The following is a 20,534-nucleotide window of genomic DNA, read 5'->3' on the forward strand; positions in this document are numbered from 1 at the left end:
AAAAGAGTATTTTGGTCATTTTTATTATCTTATATAGTCAAGTTTTACTTAGTTATTAGTATTAAAATAATTTTATGGATATATAAAATCATTAAATTATTTTTATCAGGAAAATACGATGTCCTAATAACAATTTTTCGTCCTTCGAATATTTGAATTCTAAAAAATTGTCATAAAGTTGATATTGTCAAAGATTTTGGTTTGAATATTTGGATTTGTAAAGTTCATTTATGTCATTTTAGGAAATTTTTATGCACTCATTAATGGAGGGTGACCCTTTCAAAAAAAGACATTATCAAATTATCATAGGGAGAACCCAGGAGAAAAGACACTAAAAAGTACAAATTATCTATTATCTATACAATAAGTCTCTAGTATCATATTGGTGTAATCATGTCATTGGAGTATGCCAAGAAATTGAAATCACATAAGTCTCTATTACCATATTGTTTAGTCATTAGGAAAAAGATATATACACAGTGTAAAGGTTTTTTACATTGTCATTACATTATCCACCATTGATTTTTAGTTATTATTGACTTTTAAATAAAAGTTTTGCAAATGAATTGTGGATGATGCACTGACTGTGTATAAATCTTTACACTGTTAGTATATATATTTTACACTCTTTGTCATTTTTGAATGATCTAGTTCGTGAACTATATCATAATACCCACAATGATTAGAATTGTTTTGGCAAGGACATTACAATTAAAATTAAAATAAAGTTAATTTTTCAACATTTTAATTATATACTATATTTGCTTGAAGTTTGTACAAGTACATTTACATAAATTTTTCTTTCAAACCTTCACAATCGTTTTGTTTAGAGATAATACTATTAGAGAACAAACTCACCATGGAAACAAGATAACATCAATAACAGTTAATCGATTAATTTGATGATTAATACTACAGTTAATCAATTAACTGGTTAGAAAATCAAGTAAAGCATTGATTGAACAATTCTTGTAATTAGCACATTTTACACGATTTAGATATTTAACACATGTTAAAATTGTTTTACAATATGTGTTTATTAGTTTGTTAGTTAGTTGGGTAAGTTGGTTACCGTACTATAAATCATGCTTTTGCATGCTTTGATCATGTATGAGAAATATCCATTTTATTCATTTTATGTTTTCGCAATATTTTCGCTAACAAACTAATAAATACATGTTGTAAAACAATTTTAACATGTATTAAATGTGTAAAATTGGTCAATTACAAGAATTGTTCAACTAATGTTTTACTTAATTTCCTAACTAGTTAATCGATTAACTGTAGTATTAATCGATTAACACAACACTTACCCAGTTAATCGATGCTATGAAGAAAGACACGTCACATACCTTGCCATGTGCAGAGGACTCACAAAAGGATAATTATGTTATGGCTAGGAGGGGAATGAGGAACCGCAGGACCAGCTCACGTTTACGTGACTACGTCCATCCATGATACTTTATTTAAGTAATCATTACAGTAGCTATAAGGAGGCATAGTGTGTGAGAAATATCTCTCTTCTCTCTCTCTTACTCTATCTCTCCATTAGTGCTTTGCTGTAATAACTCGTTTTTTTTCCTTCTAGAGTTTATAACTAGAAGTGATAAAATAAAAACAATTTCAATACTCTTCAATATATTTTAGCTCATTACATTTTGGTGCTTTCATTTCACCATGGCTGAAAACACAAGGATGAAGGACCTAACTGCAGATGTCAAACGCAATGCTGAGGCTATTGGAAAACTTCACGACGATATCCACGAACAAATGGCCCGCTTGGAAATCGCCAACTCCTCTCGCTTTGAGCAATTAGAGGCGATGCAGATAAACACAAACACACAAGTTTTCTCAGATCTCCTCCGCGTTGGATATGTTGCTAACCCAGAACCCTCATCGTACGTCCCATGGTGCCGGCAACTCACACAGACAATCCTTTCAGGTACGAAATATCAAGTTAGAATTCCCACGTTTTGATGGCAACAATGTGCTGGAATGGATATTTCGTGCCGAACAATTTTTTTCTTACTATGATACTCCAGATCCAGATCGGCTCACGATTGCTTCTGTGCACTTAGACAAAGATGTGGTTCATTAACTGTTATTACTGCTGTCTTGTTTCCATGGTGGCTTTGTTCTCCAATAGATACCAATATAGTTGTTTCGGAGCCACAAAAGGTTTTCCTCAAAAGTGTGAAATTCAAAGCCTACAATCTGTGAATGATTACTCAAAACTCTTATCCATAGATCTTGAAGGGTTAGGAACTGCTGGAGATGATGAAAGGTTTGTGCATCTGTTTTTAATCACTTCAGTAAACTTACGGTCATCCTTGAAGTTGTTGGAGAGTCTTTGTCCTTCATTGTTCCTTGCCCTAACCACTGCTTGAGTTTTGGTATTGGGAGTCCCCTGTCTTCTCCCAAATTTTGGGATATTGATCCAAATTTTGTAGAGGCTAATCCATATTTCCCATCATTTGTTTGCTAATTTTAACATTCTGGAACCGAACAAATCAAATTTCTTGCTGTACTTATCCAATCATGAAGGAATGACAACATTGATGACCTTTCCCCATTTCTAAAAAAGATTCACATATCCTTTGCACCATGGTCTATTCGAAAGTTGGTAAAGTAAAATGTAGTTGTGTCCTTGAGATGTGATAGGTAAGTGTAAATTCGAGGAGTATGATTAATTCGAGTAAGACTCTTCTCCATTAATGGAGAGATAAATAATATTTTATAATGTATTTTTAAGGCTAAAATTGTAACTTCAATAAAAATTAAATGTTATAAATATTATTATCTTTTAGTTTTTTTAGAGCATTTTCTCACAACTTGCCTCTCCATTAGAGTCTAACTCGATTAATTCTATTCCATTTGTCCTTCCATGATAATTGTATTTGAACCTTCTCTCTATATTCTTGCCTCTCTCCCTCTCACTCTGTCACTCATTTCATGTAATGATGTCTCTCTCTAAAAAATAAGAAATAAACTTACATAATTTTAAGGTTAATAATGAATTCTTGTACTAGCAATTATCAACCCCTTGATCAATTCATATTGTTTGATATAAAGATTGTTTTAAATCACATTCTTGGAATGGGATTCCCTTCTATGAATTTGATGCCTCATTAAGTTATATTCCCATATCGGGTTGATATAAAATATTATAGGAATATGGTTGAATTTCCAAAATTATCCTTGATTAAAAATTATAGGTTAAAAGGATGTGTGCATAGAAGTCATTTACTCTTAAAATTTGACATTCCCGTTGGACTCAAATATTTCCATGATAATCCAACATTCTCATAAGAAAAGTGTGAGTCCAATATTCTCATCTTCCCAAATTAAGATTGATGAGAATGTTACTTTCTTGAGCATGTTTTACCAAATCTTATTTCAAAAACACGAAGCTCACGTTTCCAAGTAAGATTCACAGGAATGCTAAATGTAACACAACGTATTAGAAAAAGATTTGTCTTAACTCCACAAATTAAACTAGTCCTATCTCAATTCTTTCAAACCTATAAACTAAATTTAAAATAACTTTGCAGGTGCCGCCAACAAAATGAAAAATGAATTATCTTGGACTTCTAATAGTGGAAATGTGAAGGGATGAATTATTTTTTTAAACTTTTTATTTATTTAATTAAAAATGATATTAAATCTAGAAATTTAAAAAAAATTGGTGTCATGTGTCAGAATATAAACTCGGTATTGAACTCTCTACTACTTAAGAGAATCTCATGAAAGTGCAAAGTGTGAAGATAACACTATTAGATTGTCTATGTTTTGATGAAGACAAAGATTTAGTGAAAGCTTGAAGATAATTCAACAAATCAACATGCCAAGGACTCAAGAGCTTCATGTCTAGACTAAAGTCATCATTAGTAGTCTTAGATATGTATCTTAGTTATTGAGTCTAGGTTAGGTAAACCTAGATGCAAATCTCACAAATTCTAAAAACAATCATATCATTTACATGAAACATGCCATCTAGATTATTATATGTTCATACATTAATCATACATGTTATTTGTGCATCTTAGGCATAACACAATGGTAAAACATGTATAGTTGATAAGCATAACATATAGGTAGTTTACCATTTAATCTCTTATCTGAAAAATATGTCAGTTAATCGATTAAGCAAGGTGTTAATCGGCTAACGTGAAATCAGTTTTAACAGATAACTGAAAAACAAAATTCAGTTATTCTCAATAGCTCGTTTTTTGTGCTCATTGTGTGTCATATTGACAGAGAGAAATGCATGTGAGATAGTGAGGGATAGTATCATGCTTAGGGTTTAAAATGTCATCCAATTGCATGTGATTTAATGTGTTCATCATTCTATCTTTTCTTGCATGATTCTTGCATTTATTTTAGAGATTTCGTAGGCTAGAAATTACATGTTTCTGCATAATTCTGAACTCATACATATTCTTGTTAATTTGTGAGATTTATATAGGGTTTATATTTGGATTTTAATTTTAATATTTATCTGTTTTGTGCTGTTTTTGTGATAAGGAAAGTCGTCTCTTAGTGTCTTACCATCAAAGAGATTCAGTGATTCTTCACCAAGACTTAGAGGTCTTGAGTTTAGAACATATTCTTGGCTGGGGCTAGATCGTAAGAAAGTTTTTCTTAGGCGATTAGAGTAGTCAAACCAAGGTAGGGGTTCTAGGAATTCAAGAAGGGAGCGTCTAAGGTCTTGTATTGGAAGTGTGCATGTAATATACATTCGTTTCAATATTAGTGAAGAAAATCTCCCAAGATCAGAAGGGGAGGCCTAGATGTAGTTTGCAAGAGGACCCGCAAACGAACCATGATAAAATTTCTTGTTGCAGACTTTTTCTATCCCTTATCTCTTTACTTTGCAAGTTATTTAATTGCCTATTTTAGCTGATATTTTGAATATTGTAATTCTGCCATATAGAGATTAATTTTGCTCAAATATATATGATGTATATTTGAACGATTAAGTCATTCAGCAACTTGTTGTTTTGTGCAATTTAAACGATTAAGTCATTGCTTTAATCGATTAACTAGGCGTTTTCTAGAATAGGGTTTTGGTGCGAAAAACGATATTTGGGAACCGCGACACCTATTCAACCCCCTTCTAGGTGTGTTCTGCCCACTAATACCTAACATCTCATCCCAACAAATTGTGGGGTTAGATTGAGGATATCAAAGTTGATCCTTTCTAACTGGCTTGAGATATTGTCTCATGTACCCTTTTTTGTATGACTATGGTTTTTGGTTGTTCTCCAATAGAGACAATTATTTGATTAGTTAGTTGTGTTTTCTACCTTACATCATGAGAGTTTTTTGTTGTTTTGAGATATTGTCTCATGTACCCTTTTTTGTATCACTATGGTTTTTGGTTGTTCTCCAATAGAGACAATTATTTGATTAGTTAGTTGTGTTTTCTACCTTACATCATGAGAGTTTTTTGTTGTTATGCAAGTGACAAACTTGGTGAAAGATGAATGAGTTGCTTAAGGCGATAATGATGTGCTAGTCTTAATATCCGTGGATTGGGGATGGACGTCCTAGAAAACAAGCTTGAGAATAAGAATGATGGGACAATGGAGTATAGAGGTTTTATCCATTTTTTTAAGAGTGTACCTATAGGGAGGAATGTTAGTATTTGTTATGCTTGTATTGCTTATGGTGTGCGAAGCTAAGCAAAGGAACATATCCTGAAAGTAGGGGTGAAATTTAGTTGAGTTATACTGAGTTCAATTTGACTCATTAAAGATGGGTTTGAGTCGAGTTCAGTGCGAACTATTTTTTAAGCTTGAGATCAACTTATTTAACCTTCACAAATTTTCGAGTGACTTAACGAGCTCAAATTTAGGGCTTCATCAATTTGAATGATGATCGTTGGTGTATATGAGTGTATATATGTAAGAACGTATATATTGAGTCAACTCATGAATCTAATGAGCTCAATTATACTTAACTCAAGTTTGACTCGTTTAACGAACTTAATTTTTAGTTCAATTTAAATTTTTTTAGTTCATGAACCAAATTTATTGAACTAAATACAAATCGGGTATCGAAAACTATAACTAGGTTCAATTCATTGCCACCCTTTGAGAGAAAAGGAAGTCAATAGTAAATAAAGTAACTTGTAGAAAAGCAAATTTTATAAAGACTTAGGGATGAGATGGACTTGACCCTATTTGATAATCATGTTTGGCCTAGCCATGATCGGACTCGAATAAGATCGAGTTTCATCAAATCTAGGATAAAGTTCGAGTTCAAAAATTAGACTAGATTAACATTTAAGATTGGGTAAATGACATGTATGACCGGATCCGTCTCATGGTCCTCGCTACTCATGTTTGTACGTGCATACTCAATTGTGTCCAGAGTGATGATATATCTTTGGCCCAAAGTAGTTAGTGCATTTTGTGTAATAACTTATCAATTAATATAATTTCATATTTTTAATCATGTTTTTTCAATTGTTTTTGCTAGTTATTTAGGATACTCTTGTACAAATGGTTTATGGTCGTAAATCTATATCAATTCATATATCATTAATTCTATAATTTTTCATAATGTATACATATATGTAAATGATAAATAAAATATTTACGTATATAATTTCATATGTCAAAGTACATATTCATAATAATATATAATATTCAGAAGATTTTATCTACAAGTATACATTATATTTAGTTTGATCTAAGATTGGATGCAAGTTTAAAAAATAGTTCAAACAACATCAAAGATTGAGTTAATCTTAAAATCTATAGTCAGGTTCCAGGTAAATAATAATCCCATCAACATTTAGAAAAGATGTGGTACAAACATGGAATATGATATCAGTTAAGTATTGTTTATGCCAGAGCCTCTGTATATTATGTTGTATGAAACTAAAGCAATCAATTTTTGATGTCCTTGCGTTGCCAAATTCCTTACATTAATTAATTAAACATCTCAATCCTTCCTTCACATGAGTTCCATTTTAAATGTGACTGTCTAATGTCGTGACTATTCAATTTCTTTTAATTAAATTCTTTCTAGAATTATAATTATTATTTTCAGATAATAGCATTATTAAAAAATTGAAAATAAATCCACATCAGTTCAAAAATAAAATGGAAGCCGGTCTAAAATTAACATAAATCATAAAACGGAATCTGTTTAGGTTATATTTGATTTATTTTTAAAAACAGATTAGTCTGGTTCGGTGGTTTTTTATTCTAACTGTAAGAACCAAATATCGAAAGTGCACCAAAATAATATGGCAAAAATTTTAATTTAATATAACACTGTATAAATTTGCTGCCGTTTTGTTTTGCTGTTGCGGTTGTTGGCCACTGTTTTTTTGGTTCTGTTGTTGCACACTGTTTTTTTTTGCAGCTATTTTTTGTTGCTAAATCTGTATTTTGCTGCTGGTCTTACAGAACACTGTTTTCGCTGCTGTTTTAATGTTGTTGAATACTGTATTTTGCTACAGCTTATGAAACTTTGATGAAGTTGCATAAAAACAGATCCAAACCAAGAACGACACCTTAGTATAATAATATAATAATAGTAATAATACACTGTCTGCATATTTCTGGTTCATTTTTTAGTATCAGATTCGAAATGGCTCTACCGCGCATAGTTTCCAGATCTAATAATCCTCTGAAACCAGTCTCATCTTTCTTATCCTACACCTTACCTCTCCACCGTTCTATCTCTACCAATGATTCTCCCCTCACCATTGAAACCTCCCTCCCCTTCATCGCCCACAACTGCGACCCTCCCTCACGCGCCGTCACCACCACCTCCTCCGAGCTCATGTCCTTCTTCCGCGACATGACCCTCATGCGGCGGATGGAGCTCGCCGCCGACTCCCTCTACAAGGCTAGGCTAATTCGCGGCTTCTGTCATCTCTACGACGGCCAGGAGGCCGTCGCAGTAGGGATGGAAGCCGCGATCACAAGAAAAGATGCAATCATCACAGCGTACCGTGATCATTGCACCTTTTTAAGTCGCGGCGGCACAATGCACGAGGTTTACTCGGAGCTCATGGGCCGCTGCGACGGGTGCTCGAAAGGGAAGGGTGGGTCAATGCATTTTTATAGGAAAGAGAATGGCTTTTATGGTGGGCATGGGATTGTTGGGGCACAAGTTCCACTTGGGTGTGGGATTGCTTTGGCTCAAAAGTATTGTAAAGATGAGAATGTTACTTTTGCTATGTATGGTGATGGTGCTGCAAATCAAGGGCAGTTATTCGAGGCGCTTAATATGGCGGCGCTTTGGGATCTTCCCGCGATTTTGGTCTGCGAGAATAATCATTGTGAGTGTGTGGTATGAAGTAGTTTTGTTATGAAGGGAATGTTACATTTGAGATTAATTTTGCTAAATGTAGTTTACTGAGCTGCAAAATAAGCTGAAGGTTTTGACAGGAATATAGTCTTATTTTCTGAACCTTCAATTTGGACATTTAGATTGTATGATAGTCTAATCATTCTTATGATTTGATAATATATTAACCAGTGTTTTAAATTTTGAGTGTGGGCGCGATTCTGGTTATGGTTATAGTTATTGTGATTATAGTCACTGTGGTTGTTATTATGCAGATTGTGGTCATTGTGGTGTAAATTTGCTGTAATTAAAAAAACTTTTTTTAATTCGATGTAACATGAAGCGACCCAAATGCATGTTTGCGTCAGACACCACATCCGCAAAATTGTAGTGGCAACATGTTATGTGGTCCACAATTTAAAACAATGATGTGAACCAAATTGTAAGATTTTGTTTAATTACACCTGGTACTCCTCTTGTTTCAAATGTTTTTGTTATCATTGTACTTTTCTTTCCTGAATTTTGATATTGAAATTAGTTCAACTTTTGAAAGAAGAAGGGCTCTAGATGTGTGATGGTTGAAGCAAACCTCAAAGGAGAGGGCAGGGTAATTTCCTTGTTGTGATTGGTGTTATGTTTTGGTTCTGAGAAAATTATGCTTACTTTCCCTGCTTTAGCTAAATTACGCAGTTCATCTCTTAGATGATGGTGATATTGAAATTAGTGTAGCTTTTGAAAGAAGAGGCGCTTGGTGTAATTGAAGCAAATCTTGATAGAGGCCATTGTAACTTATGCGTTTTTTAATGTCGAATGATTTTGTTGTTTTGGAGTGTTTGTTGCTTTGATTTGATTATGGGATGTTTGACTATAAAATAAGCTAATCAAAGCACGTCTTGAATGTGACAGATGGAATGGGAACTGCTGCATGGAAAGCTGCAAAGAGTCCTGCTTATTACAAGCGTGGCGATTATGTACCTGGATTGAAGGTGAAATCAAGTACTCTGATTTATTTCGAGAATGAAGTTTCATGTTCTCTTGTGTCATCTTCAAGTAATTTATAGGGTATATCTGAAGTGATTCAATATGTGCTTATGCTGGCTGTGCAATGCAATTGCTCTTTCACCCTGATGAAGTATTGTAGCTTGTAACACCTTAGTTTATTACCAGGTAACTTAGGTTGTAACCCGGGAATAGTCGTGATTGAATGAACAGAAAGTAAGTATTGGTCGTTTTAAAGGGTATCCTAGTGAAGAGGCTTCCACTCGGTTGGATTTGGAAGTATAGATATACGTAGCAGCCTTACCCCGAAAAGTGGAGTCTTTCTTCGATTTGAAACAGTCTAATTTTAATTCAAAAGGGTTTACACTATTCATCGTAGTGGTCCACTTGTTGTATTGACAGTATTGTCAATTGTAATGTGTTTTACCATCTTTGATTGACTACATATTTCATGGGTGTGGTTTCCTTTTCTGCTTATATACATGTGCTAATTGAATATACAATGTGCTTGTAGTATTTTCTTAAACAATTCTTTTGAAAGTTTTAAAACATATATCTATACTTTGTACAGCTAGATGGCATGGATGCTCTTGCTGTCAAACAAGTTTGCAAATTTGCTAAGGACCATGCTTTGAAGAACGGGCCCATTGTGAGTAAACTTGCTATTATCTACACAAACTTGCTATTATAGTTGTTAGTACAACTGCTAATGCTTAAAAAAATAGTTAAGATAGTCGCAGAGCCGATCTTCCAACCAAAAATCGAGTCGCGGCAGCTAGAGCGATCGTTCATTAATATTTTATCCATCTTCTGTTCAATATGAGACCACAAGATGACAGGAGTACGCTAGATATCATTTATCGGAAAATACTTGATACAAATTGTTAGAAATGGATTTGTGGAATTTGCCATGAAAATTTATTATTCATCGGACTAGATTTACTACCATAGAATGTCATGGGTATGATGCCATCCTTGATATGTCTTGGGGCACCTGGTAAAGAATCTGGTTTGCCCCTTTGAGCAATGGACATTTTTCACTCTTTCGTGGTATCTAATTGACTTAGTCCAATAGCAGTGGTCTTTTATTTAGTTTTGACTAAATTATCAAAGTTTATTGAGGTTTTGGTTGATTTATCTGTCTTGATTATTCTGTCCAGATTCTCGAAATGGACACGTACAGGTACCATGGCCACTCCATGTCTGATCCTGGCAGCACATACCGCACACGTGATGAGATTTCTGGTGTGCGACTGGTATATCACTCTCATCAGCATCAAAATCCTGTTAGTTTATTTAAATATTGAGGAGTTCATTCTAATTTCTCTTGGTTTTAATTATAGGAACGTGATCCGATTGAAAGAATCAGGAAGTTGTTAGTGTCTCATGACATTGCGACTGAAAAGGAGTTAAAGGTGAATGAATGAAGTTTGAACTCATGCTTTCAATTGTGAAATGTGATATTTTTAAGGTTGTTTTGTGAATAGTCCCACTCTCATCTTGATATTGATGACTATTTCTTTACTTCAAGAAAATGAATTGAAACTATTTACTTTATTATGAATAGGATGGAAATCAGCTGAACCAAGTCGAACTTGACTCAGACTCGATAAGAAATAGTCAAATGCGAAATGTTAGTAGGCAATCTAGATTTACCAGAGTCAAGATAATATTATATAGCTAGTTTATGGTTCTGACACAGTTTAGTTAGTTGCTGTAAGGCATAGCCCATGTGCCAGATGTGTAGCTCACTAGCCATTAACCACTTTCTATAAATGGTGTATCCTTCTATAATCATTATTCTTATTCCATAAGAGAATCTGGTTCAGTTATCACTCTCTCTTCTCTACACTTTCAACTTCTAACATGGTATCAAGAGCCTTCTAAATCCTTTTTATGGCAATGTAAACTCTCCACCACCTTCTGTTCATTCCTCTCCAAGTTCCGACGCAGCACGCCCAACCGCCGTGTGTGCAGTTGCACCTCCTTCAACGGTTACCTGCAAGATATTCTAGATAAATCTAAGATACAATCATCATAATATGATAAATTCTTTCTATATCTGAGTCTGAATATTTTCTATAATATAATTTAAGATATTCTAAGATACTTTCATATATTCTAATAGGCACAATAGTAAAATTATTTTTCTTGCGACCAAGAGGTCATGAGTTCAAATCCTGAAAATAACCTCTTTCCTTGCGATTGTAAGACTACATACATATACCTTCCTCAGACCTCATTAGTTGGGTGCCTCGTGCAATAACTCGCAATATTATTGGATGAAAATTGCATATTATTCCCATCACAAATTGTAGGCATTTCATGACTTCCTAACTTTAGTTAATTTCCACAAATTTTATACCCTTTGGATTCTAGGAATTATCTCTTTGAATAGTTTCTAGCCTATCATGCAAGTATCCTGATATATATTATTTTGATGAATCATTGGAATATAGTGCTAAACGTTTTATGCACTTTCTTCTTTTAGGACATGGAAAAGGAAATCAGGAAAGAAGTTGAAGAAGCCATTGCCAAAGCAAAGGTGAAAAGCATATCTTGGTTTTCTTTTCTTCTCCTACTTTTTATGGTATCCATATATTTGCATTTCATATGGTGGTTGTATATGGTTTACAATCTGAGATTTCTGTGTTCATTTTGGATTTCCAGGATAGTCGAAGGCCGGATCCGTTTGATCTATTTACTAATGTATATGTTAAAGGTCTAGGGGTTGAGGTATTGATTATTTCATCCTTTCTCATTACTCCTTATTTTTTCATAAATGAATTTAGATGCAAGCAAATCAAAACTTATTATGGCATATTAAGTAGTTTTTTTGTCTTAGAATTGAGGAAAACACAGCTTTAGATATTTGGAGCCATAAAAGACATTTCCTTATTATAGAAGAATGAATATAGTTAGATAGTTGAATTCAATTTTTACTATTACAGAGTTCAAGTCTTGTAGTAAACAAAAAGACATGATCTCTGGTTTTTAAGATTACATTTAAGCAACATAGTCATCCATCCATACCAATAAGACGTTGATCTAGTTGTGTAAGGCTACACTGAATCTCCAAGTATCGTACTAGGCCAAAGGTCAAAGGTTCGAATCATGAGACCGACACTTGTTGAGAGCAGCATACACACACCCCAAAAGAGATTAGTTCCTTACTCATAGGGTCAGAGAATACTCTTTGTTATACCGAAAATAGTCATCCATACATGTTACTTTGTGGATTGTGTGCTTTATTAAAGTCTTATTATTGGTGATCTTCTGAATTACAGGCATATGGTACTGATAGGAAAGAAGTTAGAGTTACTTTGCCATGACCAATAACTTCGTCCTTTGAATCTCTTCACGAGTTCTAGAACAATCAAGATAATGAAGAACAAAAAGTTCGAAAAGAGAATAGATTATCTCTCTTTGTTATTAGTTGAGCTTCCTCTAATTGTATATGAAATTCAATTCCTAAGTAGCAAGCAATGATGTGGCAATTAATATATTTTTGCTTGTGATTCACCATATGGTGCTTTAATAGAAACCATATAATTTTCAATTTTTTTTGTCTATTAGCAGATTGAATTATTGATACAGATTATATAGAGCCTTTTGTAATTTGATTATGTTAATTATTTAAATAGTTGTTGACCATGTTCTGATTCATCTATGAAAAGTTTATGTTACATTTTTTATTTTCTCATATTCACTTATGCGGGTAGGTGGTATGATTGAGAAGGAACGACAATCATTTAGAATCTGTTTGTGAGTTGGATTTTAGAAAGAAAGAAAGGGAAAACATAAAGTTTGAGTGTCATAAAGTATACTTACAAAATGGCTCTCAAGTTTCCTCTTCACAGTTTAAACCATGATCGAGAGTTAATAACCGATTTTAGTTTAATAATCGATGTGTGTTGTGTTGGTTAGTTGGTTTAAACATAAAGTCTAAGGTTCAATCTAGATTCATGTGTATGTCAAAATCACTATATCCATGTGTGTTGTGTTGTTTAAGCATAGTCTGAGGTTCAATATGAATTTATGTATATGTCAAAATTACTAAATGAATGTGTGTTGTATTGCTCTCAAGAATTAAACCTTTAATTTTTTGCTCATAATTAGAATCTAGCTCGTTCTTATACTACTATAGCAACATTTTTTGTCTTATATTTTAAAAATGTATAAAACATTCCATAAATCTCATTTTGATGCAAAATAGTCTTTCAACATCTCCATTAATAAGTATATGATAAAGATAATGTTATTATAGGAAATGCAAAAGAACACTTTGAAAGTTTAATCTTTCTTCTCATGTTAAACATGGTATCCCATCTTGGCAAAGTGAGAAAATAGAAATGAGGGAGGAAAACAAAAGAAGTAAGAAGATGATTAAAGAATACTTCAGAATTTTTTTTATTGATTATCAATGGGAATATATCAAGCTATTTAAAGTAACTCTTGATGGTTATCCAAAACAGAAATAACCACTTGAAAAGTAACAACCTTCTAAAACTAACTAAGAGAAGGAATGTGCCAAAACAGAAAGGTAAAAGCAGAGTAGGCCCAATGATAAACACATAAGAGGGAAGGATTTAAGAATCAGTTTGTGAGTATTTTGTGATCCTTTCTTCCTTCATTTCTTTCTGATGATTATTAACTTCATTAGTCAACTCCAAGAGCCCCACAAGCTGGGATGTGGATGTCTAACATCCCAAGCTTGGAGTATAAATTTTGGAACAGATGAGGTGTCAAAGACTTAGTAAAATGTCTGCTACTTGAGATGCAGTAGGAATAGAAAGAAGATATATCAATCCAGCTTCAACTTTTTCTCTTATTGAATGGAAATCCACTTCGATATGTTTGGTCCTTTCATGGAAGATTAGATTTGCAGCAATGTGAATAGCCGATTCATTGTCATAGTACAACATCACAGGTTGAGGATGATCAATCTGCAAGTCATGCATCAAGTAAAGTAACCATTGTGTTTCACATGCTGCCAATGTCATAGCTCTATACTCTGCCTCTACTGAAAATCTAGCTATCACTTGTTGCTTCTTGATCTTCCATGAGATGAGAGAATTCTCAAGGTAAAAGCAATAACCAGAAACAGATTTCCCAGAGTGAGGACATCCTGCCCAATCTGAATCATTGTATCCCTTTACCTTAAGATCGGAATCTGCAGGCATAAACACTCCAACACCAATAGAGCCTTTAAGGTATCTTAATATCCCTTTGGCTCCCTCAAAGTGAACATTAGTGGGTTTGGATAGAAATTGGTTTAAATGCCTAACAGAAAAACTAAGATCAAGTCTAGTATGAGTCAAGTACAAGAGCTTACCCATGAGTCTTGTATAAGGACTAGGATCAGTTAGAGGTGTACCTATTTCAGAGCTAACTAGTTTCTTGGCATACTCTATTGGAGTGGAGCATGGCTTGGATCCAAGCATACCAGTATCTTCAAGAAGATCCAGAGCATATTTTCTTTGATAGAGTAATATGCCTTTGTTGAACCTTGCCACTTCCATTCCTATGAAGTACTTTAGGGGTCCAAGATCTTTTATAATATACTCTGAATCAAGCAGTTCCTTCATAGAATTAATCTCAGTCATGCTATTTCCTGCTAAGATAAGGTCATCCACATATACAAGTATAGTAGTAAAACTAGAAACAGTAAATTTAATAAAGAGACAATGGTCTGCAAAAGTCTCGCCTTGTGCCTCTCAATGGATCCATTTGATCTATATTTTAACTTGAAAACCCACTTACAACCTATTGCTTTCTTATCACTAGGCAGAGTTGTTATAAGCCAAACATCATTCTTGTCAAGAGCATGAAGCTCTTTTTGAATGGCTTCTTTCCAACAGTGGTGCTTAACAGCTTCATTATAACTGTTTGGCTTAATGTTGTAAGAAATACTAAGAGAGTAGTGTTTATGAACATTGGACACGTGATCATAGGATATACTTTTAGATAGAGGATACCTTACTTTTGAAGACCTCGGTGAGACAGAGTGTGAAGTAGAATTGGTCAACATGCAATGATAGTCTTGAAGATATTGAGGTTTATGTCTAACTTTATTAGACCTTCTTGGAGTTTGATTGTTAGTAGGTGGACTGTGTACCTCAGTATTAGTGATAGTGTTGTTTTAACATAAGGAACCTGATAGTTGGTTTCTCCTTAGATGCTTATGGCAGTATTAGGTTGCCGATGGGATTGTTCATTAGAAGGAACCCGAGGACAAACAATTCTACTAGTATTGTTGTCATAGGTTAAGTCAGCATATGGCTCAATAGGCATGTTCAGATCAAGATCCTTTTCTTCATAAGACATTCCTTGAAAAGGAAAAATATGCTCATAGAAGTGTGTATTTCTAGTTATAAAGATTTCATGTGTGTGGACATCTAGGACTACATAACCCTTTACTCCCTTTTTCATTCCAAGAAAAACACATCTTTTAGATCTATGATCCAATTTCTTTCTTTGTGAGGAAAGGGTTGCAGCATAACAAAGACACCCCAAAAACTTTAAGATGAGAGATATTAGGTTGTTCCCCATACAAAATATTGAAGGGATTATCATTTGAAAGATAACTACTGGGCTGTCTGTTAATCAAGTGCACAACATGATTTATAACATAATTCCAAAAGCAGCGAGGCAAATCAGACTGAAAAATTAAAGATCTAGCCACACCAAGAATATGTTGATGTTTTCTTTCAACAACCCCATTTTGTTGGGGTGTTTCAAACACAACTAGTCTGATGCTCAATCCTTTGTTCTGCATAGTAGTGACTTAGGGAAAATTCCTTCCCATTGTCACTTCTTATGCACTTAACTTTCAGTCCAAATTGGGTATGGACTAGGGAAATGAAATTTCTAATTAGGCTAGGCACCTCAGACTTAAGCTTTAGGAAGTATAACCATGTATATCTAGATTTGTCATCCACTATAGTCAAGAAATATCTATGCCCATGGGTACTAGGATAAAGAAAGGTCCTCATATATCCATATGGATTAAATCAAAAGGAGCAACAGATTCAGTAATGCTACTACTATAAGGCAATTTTCTTTGTTTTAGCTAAGTGACAAGTATGACAAAGATCCAAAATTTTATTGCACTTGATATAAGAAAACAGTTTTTGCATGATGGACATTTTATTATGAGAGGGATGCCCCAATCTATTATGCTAAATGTTATTGTCATACATAGTAAAAGAGTTAACTTTCCTATTGTTTTTGAGTAGATATAATAGGTAAAGTCTTGACAGATTCTTTCATTGCAAAAAGACCATTCTTCAACTCAGTTACACCAATCATCCTCAATGATGTGAGATCCTGAATGTGACAGAGATTTTTAACAAAGGTTAGCTTACAAGGAATGGTATTAATCAACTTTGAAACATAAAATAAGTTGTAATGAAATGCAGGAATGTATAGAACATTTGTTAGGTGTAGGTTGGAAGAAAACATGATACTCCCTGAAATTATGGTGGATATTTGATTGCCATTAGGCATAGTTACATAAATGACATTAATTTGCTTGTAGGTATGGAATTGGGAGAGTGTGTGACAAACATGGTATGTGGCCCCTGTGTCAAGATACCAATCAAAGGTTTTAGCATAATAATTCAATAAACAGTTGGTACCTTTGTCATTGGAACCATCTATATGTGTGCCGCACTGATTCGCAATGTGAGGGATTTTTGAAGTAGATTGTTGCAGTATAGAAAGCATAGTTTGGTGTTGTTGAGGGGTGATATTAACCCCTGAGATCAGTCCATCATCCTTTGTCTCATTATGTGATTCAATGCTACAGTGTTCTTCTTCTGATGAAGTCACATTATTGATGCTATAGTTCTTCAAGTTACCAGGGGGAAATCCATGTTTCTTGAAGCATTAATCAACTGTATGACCTGTCTTACGACAAAAACTACAAAGCTTGGTTCCTCTTCCTCCTAGGGTTCTTGAAGAGTTTATTCCTCTACTACTTCTACTAGGGGGAAATCTATGTATGCAGGCACATGATGAAATTGGCCTGAAGTTATCCAATTCTTGCTATAGCCCCTTGATATGGTTATAATATGCTCCTACACTAAGACTACCTTGCTTATATGTGTTTATCTCAGTGAATAATTGTGAAATGCGAAATATATCCCCTTGATAGTACCTTTCACGCAGGTCTTGCCATATCTCCAAAGCAGTATCCATCCATAGAGCACTTTGAGCAATCGAGGCATCAATTGATTGGATCAGCCAAGACACCACCAATGTGTTGCATCTGTCCCAAGTAGCGAATGTTGGATCATTAGTTGAAGGCTTCATAAGAGAACCATATATGAAATGCAATTTATTCTTGGTTTTCAAGGACATGAACATGGCTCGGGACCAAAATTGATAATTTTCACCATTGAGAAGTTTTGAAACAATAGCAACTCCAGGGTTCTCGTTGGCGTGCATAAAGAACGAAGAAGATGGATCTTGAATTGGAATCATAGGTTGGATGGTACGAGTTTCCATTTGTGAAGAATAAGATGGATCCGTTGAAGTGAAAAGGAAATGGTGAAGAAGATAGAATCATAGAAGAGTAAAGACATTTGCAGCAGAGATGATTTTACCCAGAGATAGCTCTGATACTATGTTAAACATGGTATCCCATCTTGGCAAAGTGAGAAAATGGAAATGAGGGAGGAAAAAAGAAGTAAGAAGATGATTAAAGAATACTTTAGAATTTGTTTTATTGATTATCAATGAGAATATATCAAGCTATTTAAAGTAACTCTTGATAGTTATCCAAAACAGAAATAACCACCTGAAAAGTAACATCCTTCTAAAACTAACTAAGAGAAGGAATGGGCCAAAACAGAAAGGTAAAAGCAGAGTAGGCCCAATGATAAAGAAAGAAGAAGAAAGGATTTAGGAATCAGTTTGTGAGTATTTTGTGATCCTTTCTTTCTTCATTTCTTTGTGATGATTATTAACTTCATTAGTCAACTCCAAGATCTCACTTTATAGAAGAAATTAAAATTGGTCATACTACTTTTATTTTCTTTCTCTGTCATTTTCAAATGAGAGAAAAAAATCTCATTAGTGTTTGACTATCTTTTCTTTTTCTCTCCTTTGACTCACTTTATACATTTTATTCTTATAAAATGATTAGAATACAATAATAAAAATATAACTGTATTTTTTGGTATCACCAAGGGTATCCTCTCACCCAATGAGTAATAAATTAATCATTTTCGGGGTGCGTAGCTACTCCTCCCAACAAGTATCGTTCACAGGAATCGAACTTATGACCTTTTAATCATTCTGGGGATCTAGTAGGGTCAGACTCCACTAGACAACACTTTTAATTTAGAGAATTGGAGATTAATGTACCGTTTTGTAAAATAAAGTTAAAATGATCTATGTGTCATTTTTTATTTATTCACAAACTCTTATTCCTACCAAACACATAGAGATACACAAAATATGAGAAAGAAAAGTAAATTAAGAAACAAAAGTGAGAAGTGATGTGTTCATCCATCATTTTCTATACAATTTTATAAGAATCAATCACTAGTAAAATATTTTATTCTACAATAGCATGCCTTTTGCATGCCACGAAAGCTTTTTAGCTGGCAACGCCCTCCAAGGCAGCCTTTACTTTCACAATTACTATTACATGGTCCATTAGCAGGACATAAGCTTTCACGGAAGACAACAATGTAGCACGCCTTTGCTTGTGCTACTGATATTGGATCCATTTCTGCTTCTGTCATAAAAACAATAACACAATTAAACACTAAACAAGAATTCTAATCATATATGATGTGTAGGTTAGATAAATATAGATAGGAGAGAGTTATAATATTGTTAAACATGAACAAAGACCTACCAGCCACAACTAGAAGCAGAAGAATATTCATTCTTAAATTATCTTCCAAATATCAATAAGGCGTTGGTCTAGTAATGTAAGGTCATGCTAGACCTCCAGGATGACTAAAAGGTAAAGAGTTCGATTCTTGTGAGCAATACTTGTTAGGAGAGTCAACCACACACCCCAAAAGAAATTAGTTCCTTACCCAAAAATTGATGAGATATCCTTGGTAGTACAAAAAAGTTATCTTCTGAATTTTAACAAATTTTAAACAGCCAGATATCAAACCAGAAGAGCTCTCGTATTAGGTTTAATCAGTTTAAACGGTAAAACCGTCTAGTCAGATCAAGTAATTTTATATATAATTATAAATAAATACAAAATTGTATATGATTAATAATTATGTATAATTATATTGAACATCTCTCTATCTTTTTCAGATCGAAGTAAAATAAAATATAAGAGTATTATCCCGATTTTTTTTAAATTATGTAATCCGTTCGGTTTACTCTCCGGATTATTGTGGTTTAATAGGATTTAACACGGTTGGACTTGAGTTTCCTCGACTTAAAGAGGTTTAAGCTCTCATTTGGCTAAGACCGTAAAATATAACTATTTTCAAGTCCGATCAACAGTTAGACCAATCAAACTGCCCACCCTGATTTTCATAACATTGGTATTACATTCTAAGTAATTTTAGCAATACACATTATATTTTATGATACATGTAGGTTAGATAAATATAAATAGGAGATAATTATGATATTGTTAAGTATCAAGAAAGACCTAGCAGTCACAACTAGAAGTAGAAGAAGGATAAAAAAAGGTGAAAACAAAAGAAGCAAAACGAGCCAATTGAAAATGAAAATGATTATGAGTGAGACTTGATAAGATGAAGAAGAAGTTGGAGATTGATGAAAATATAGGTAGAGCGAAAAGGTTGGTGTTATAGAGGATAACTTTAATTAAAATAATAATTGAAGTTATTTTTTTAAATAAGTTTCATTTTATATAAGTTTATTATTTTACCTCAATATTGTTAAGTATTTTTAAAATGAGTTTAATATTATGTAATAATAATGTATGTTTTTTTATATTTTTAGTGTATCATTTCCTGTTATGTGAATCGCCATTAGCTCTTAAACAAAATTAATACAGATGAATGATATGTATTTCCTATATAAAAAAACTTTCTGCAAATGTTAAACTATTTTAAAATTGATTTTATTTTGTGCATACCTGATAAGCTATTTTTGTGGGATTTTCTTTTATATATATATGTTATACTTTACTTTTTTTTTTTACCATATATCTTATACTTTACTTTTTTTTACCATATATCTTATACTTTACTTTTTTTTTCCTAATAGAT

General features: G+C 33.4%; 2 protein-coding genes across 2 annotated transcripts; one reads left to right on the forward strand and one right to left on the reverse strand.

The window, feature by feature from the left end:
* Positions 1-7,341: 7,341 nt before the first annotated feature.
* LOC109338412 (pyruvate dehydrogenase E1 component subunit alpha-1, mitochondrial-like) lies at positions 7,342-12,972 on the forward strand. The gene is made up of 8 exons (XM_019575645.1): positions 7,342-8,302; positions 9,217-9,296; positions 9,881-9,958; positions 10,470-10,565; positions 10,653-10,724; positions 11,801-11,854; positions 11,980-12,045; positions 12,597-12,972. Exons 1-8 carry the CDS (start codon positions 7,606-7,608, stop codon positions 12,639-12,641), a joined length of 1,188 nt encoding a protein of 395 aa, XP_019431190.1. The 5' UTR covers positions 7,342-7,605; the 3' UTR covers positions 12,642-12,972.
* A 1,082-nt stretch (positions 12,973-14,054) lies between these two features.
* On the reverse strand, positions 14,055-14,915 carry LOC109338413 (uncharacterized mitochondrial protein AtMg00810-like). The gene has a single exon (XM_019575646.1). It carries the CDS (start codon positions 14,913-14,915, stop codon positions 14,055-14,057), a length of 861 nt encoding a protein of 286 aa, XP_019431191.1.
* Positions 14,916-20,534: the final 5,619 nt, after the last annotated feature.

Source organism: Lupinus angustifolius, unplaced genomic scaffold, assembly GCF_001865875.1.
Source record: "Lupinus angustifolius cultivar Tanjil unplaced genomic scaffold, LupAngTanjil_v1.0 Scaffold_25_162, whole genome shotgun sequence".
NCBI classification, from domain to species: Eukaryota; Viridiplantae; Streptophyta; class Magnoliopsida; order Fabales; family Fabaceae; genus Lupinus; species Lupinus angustifolius.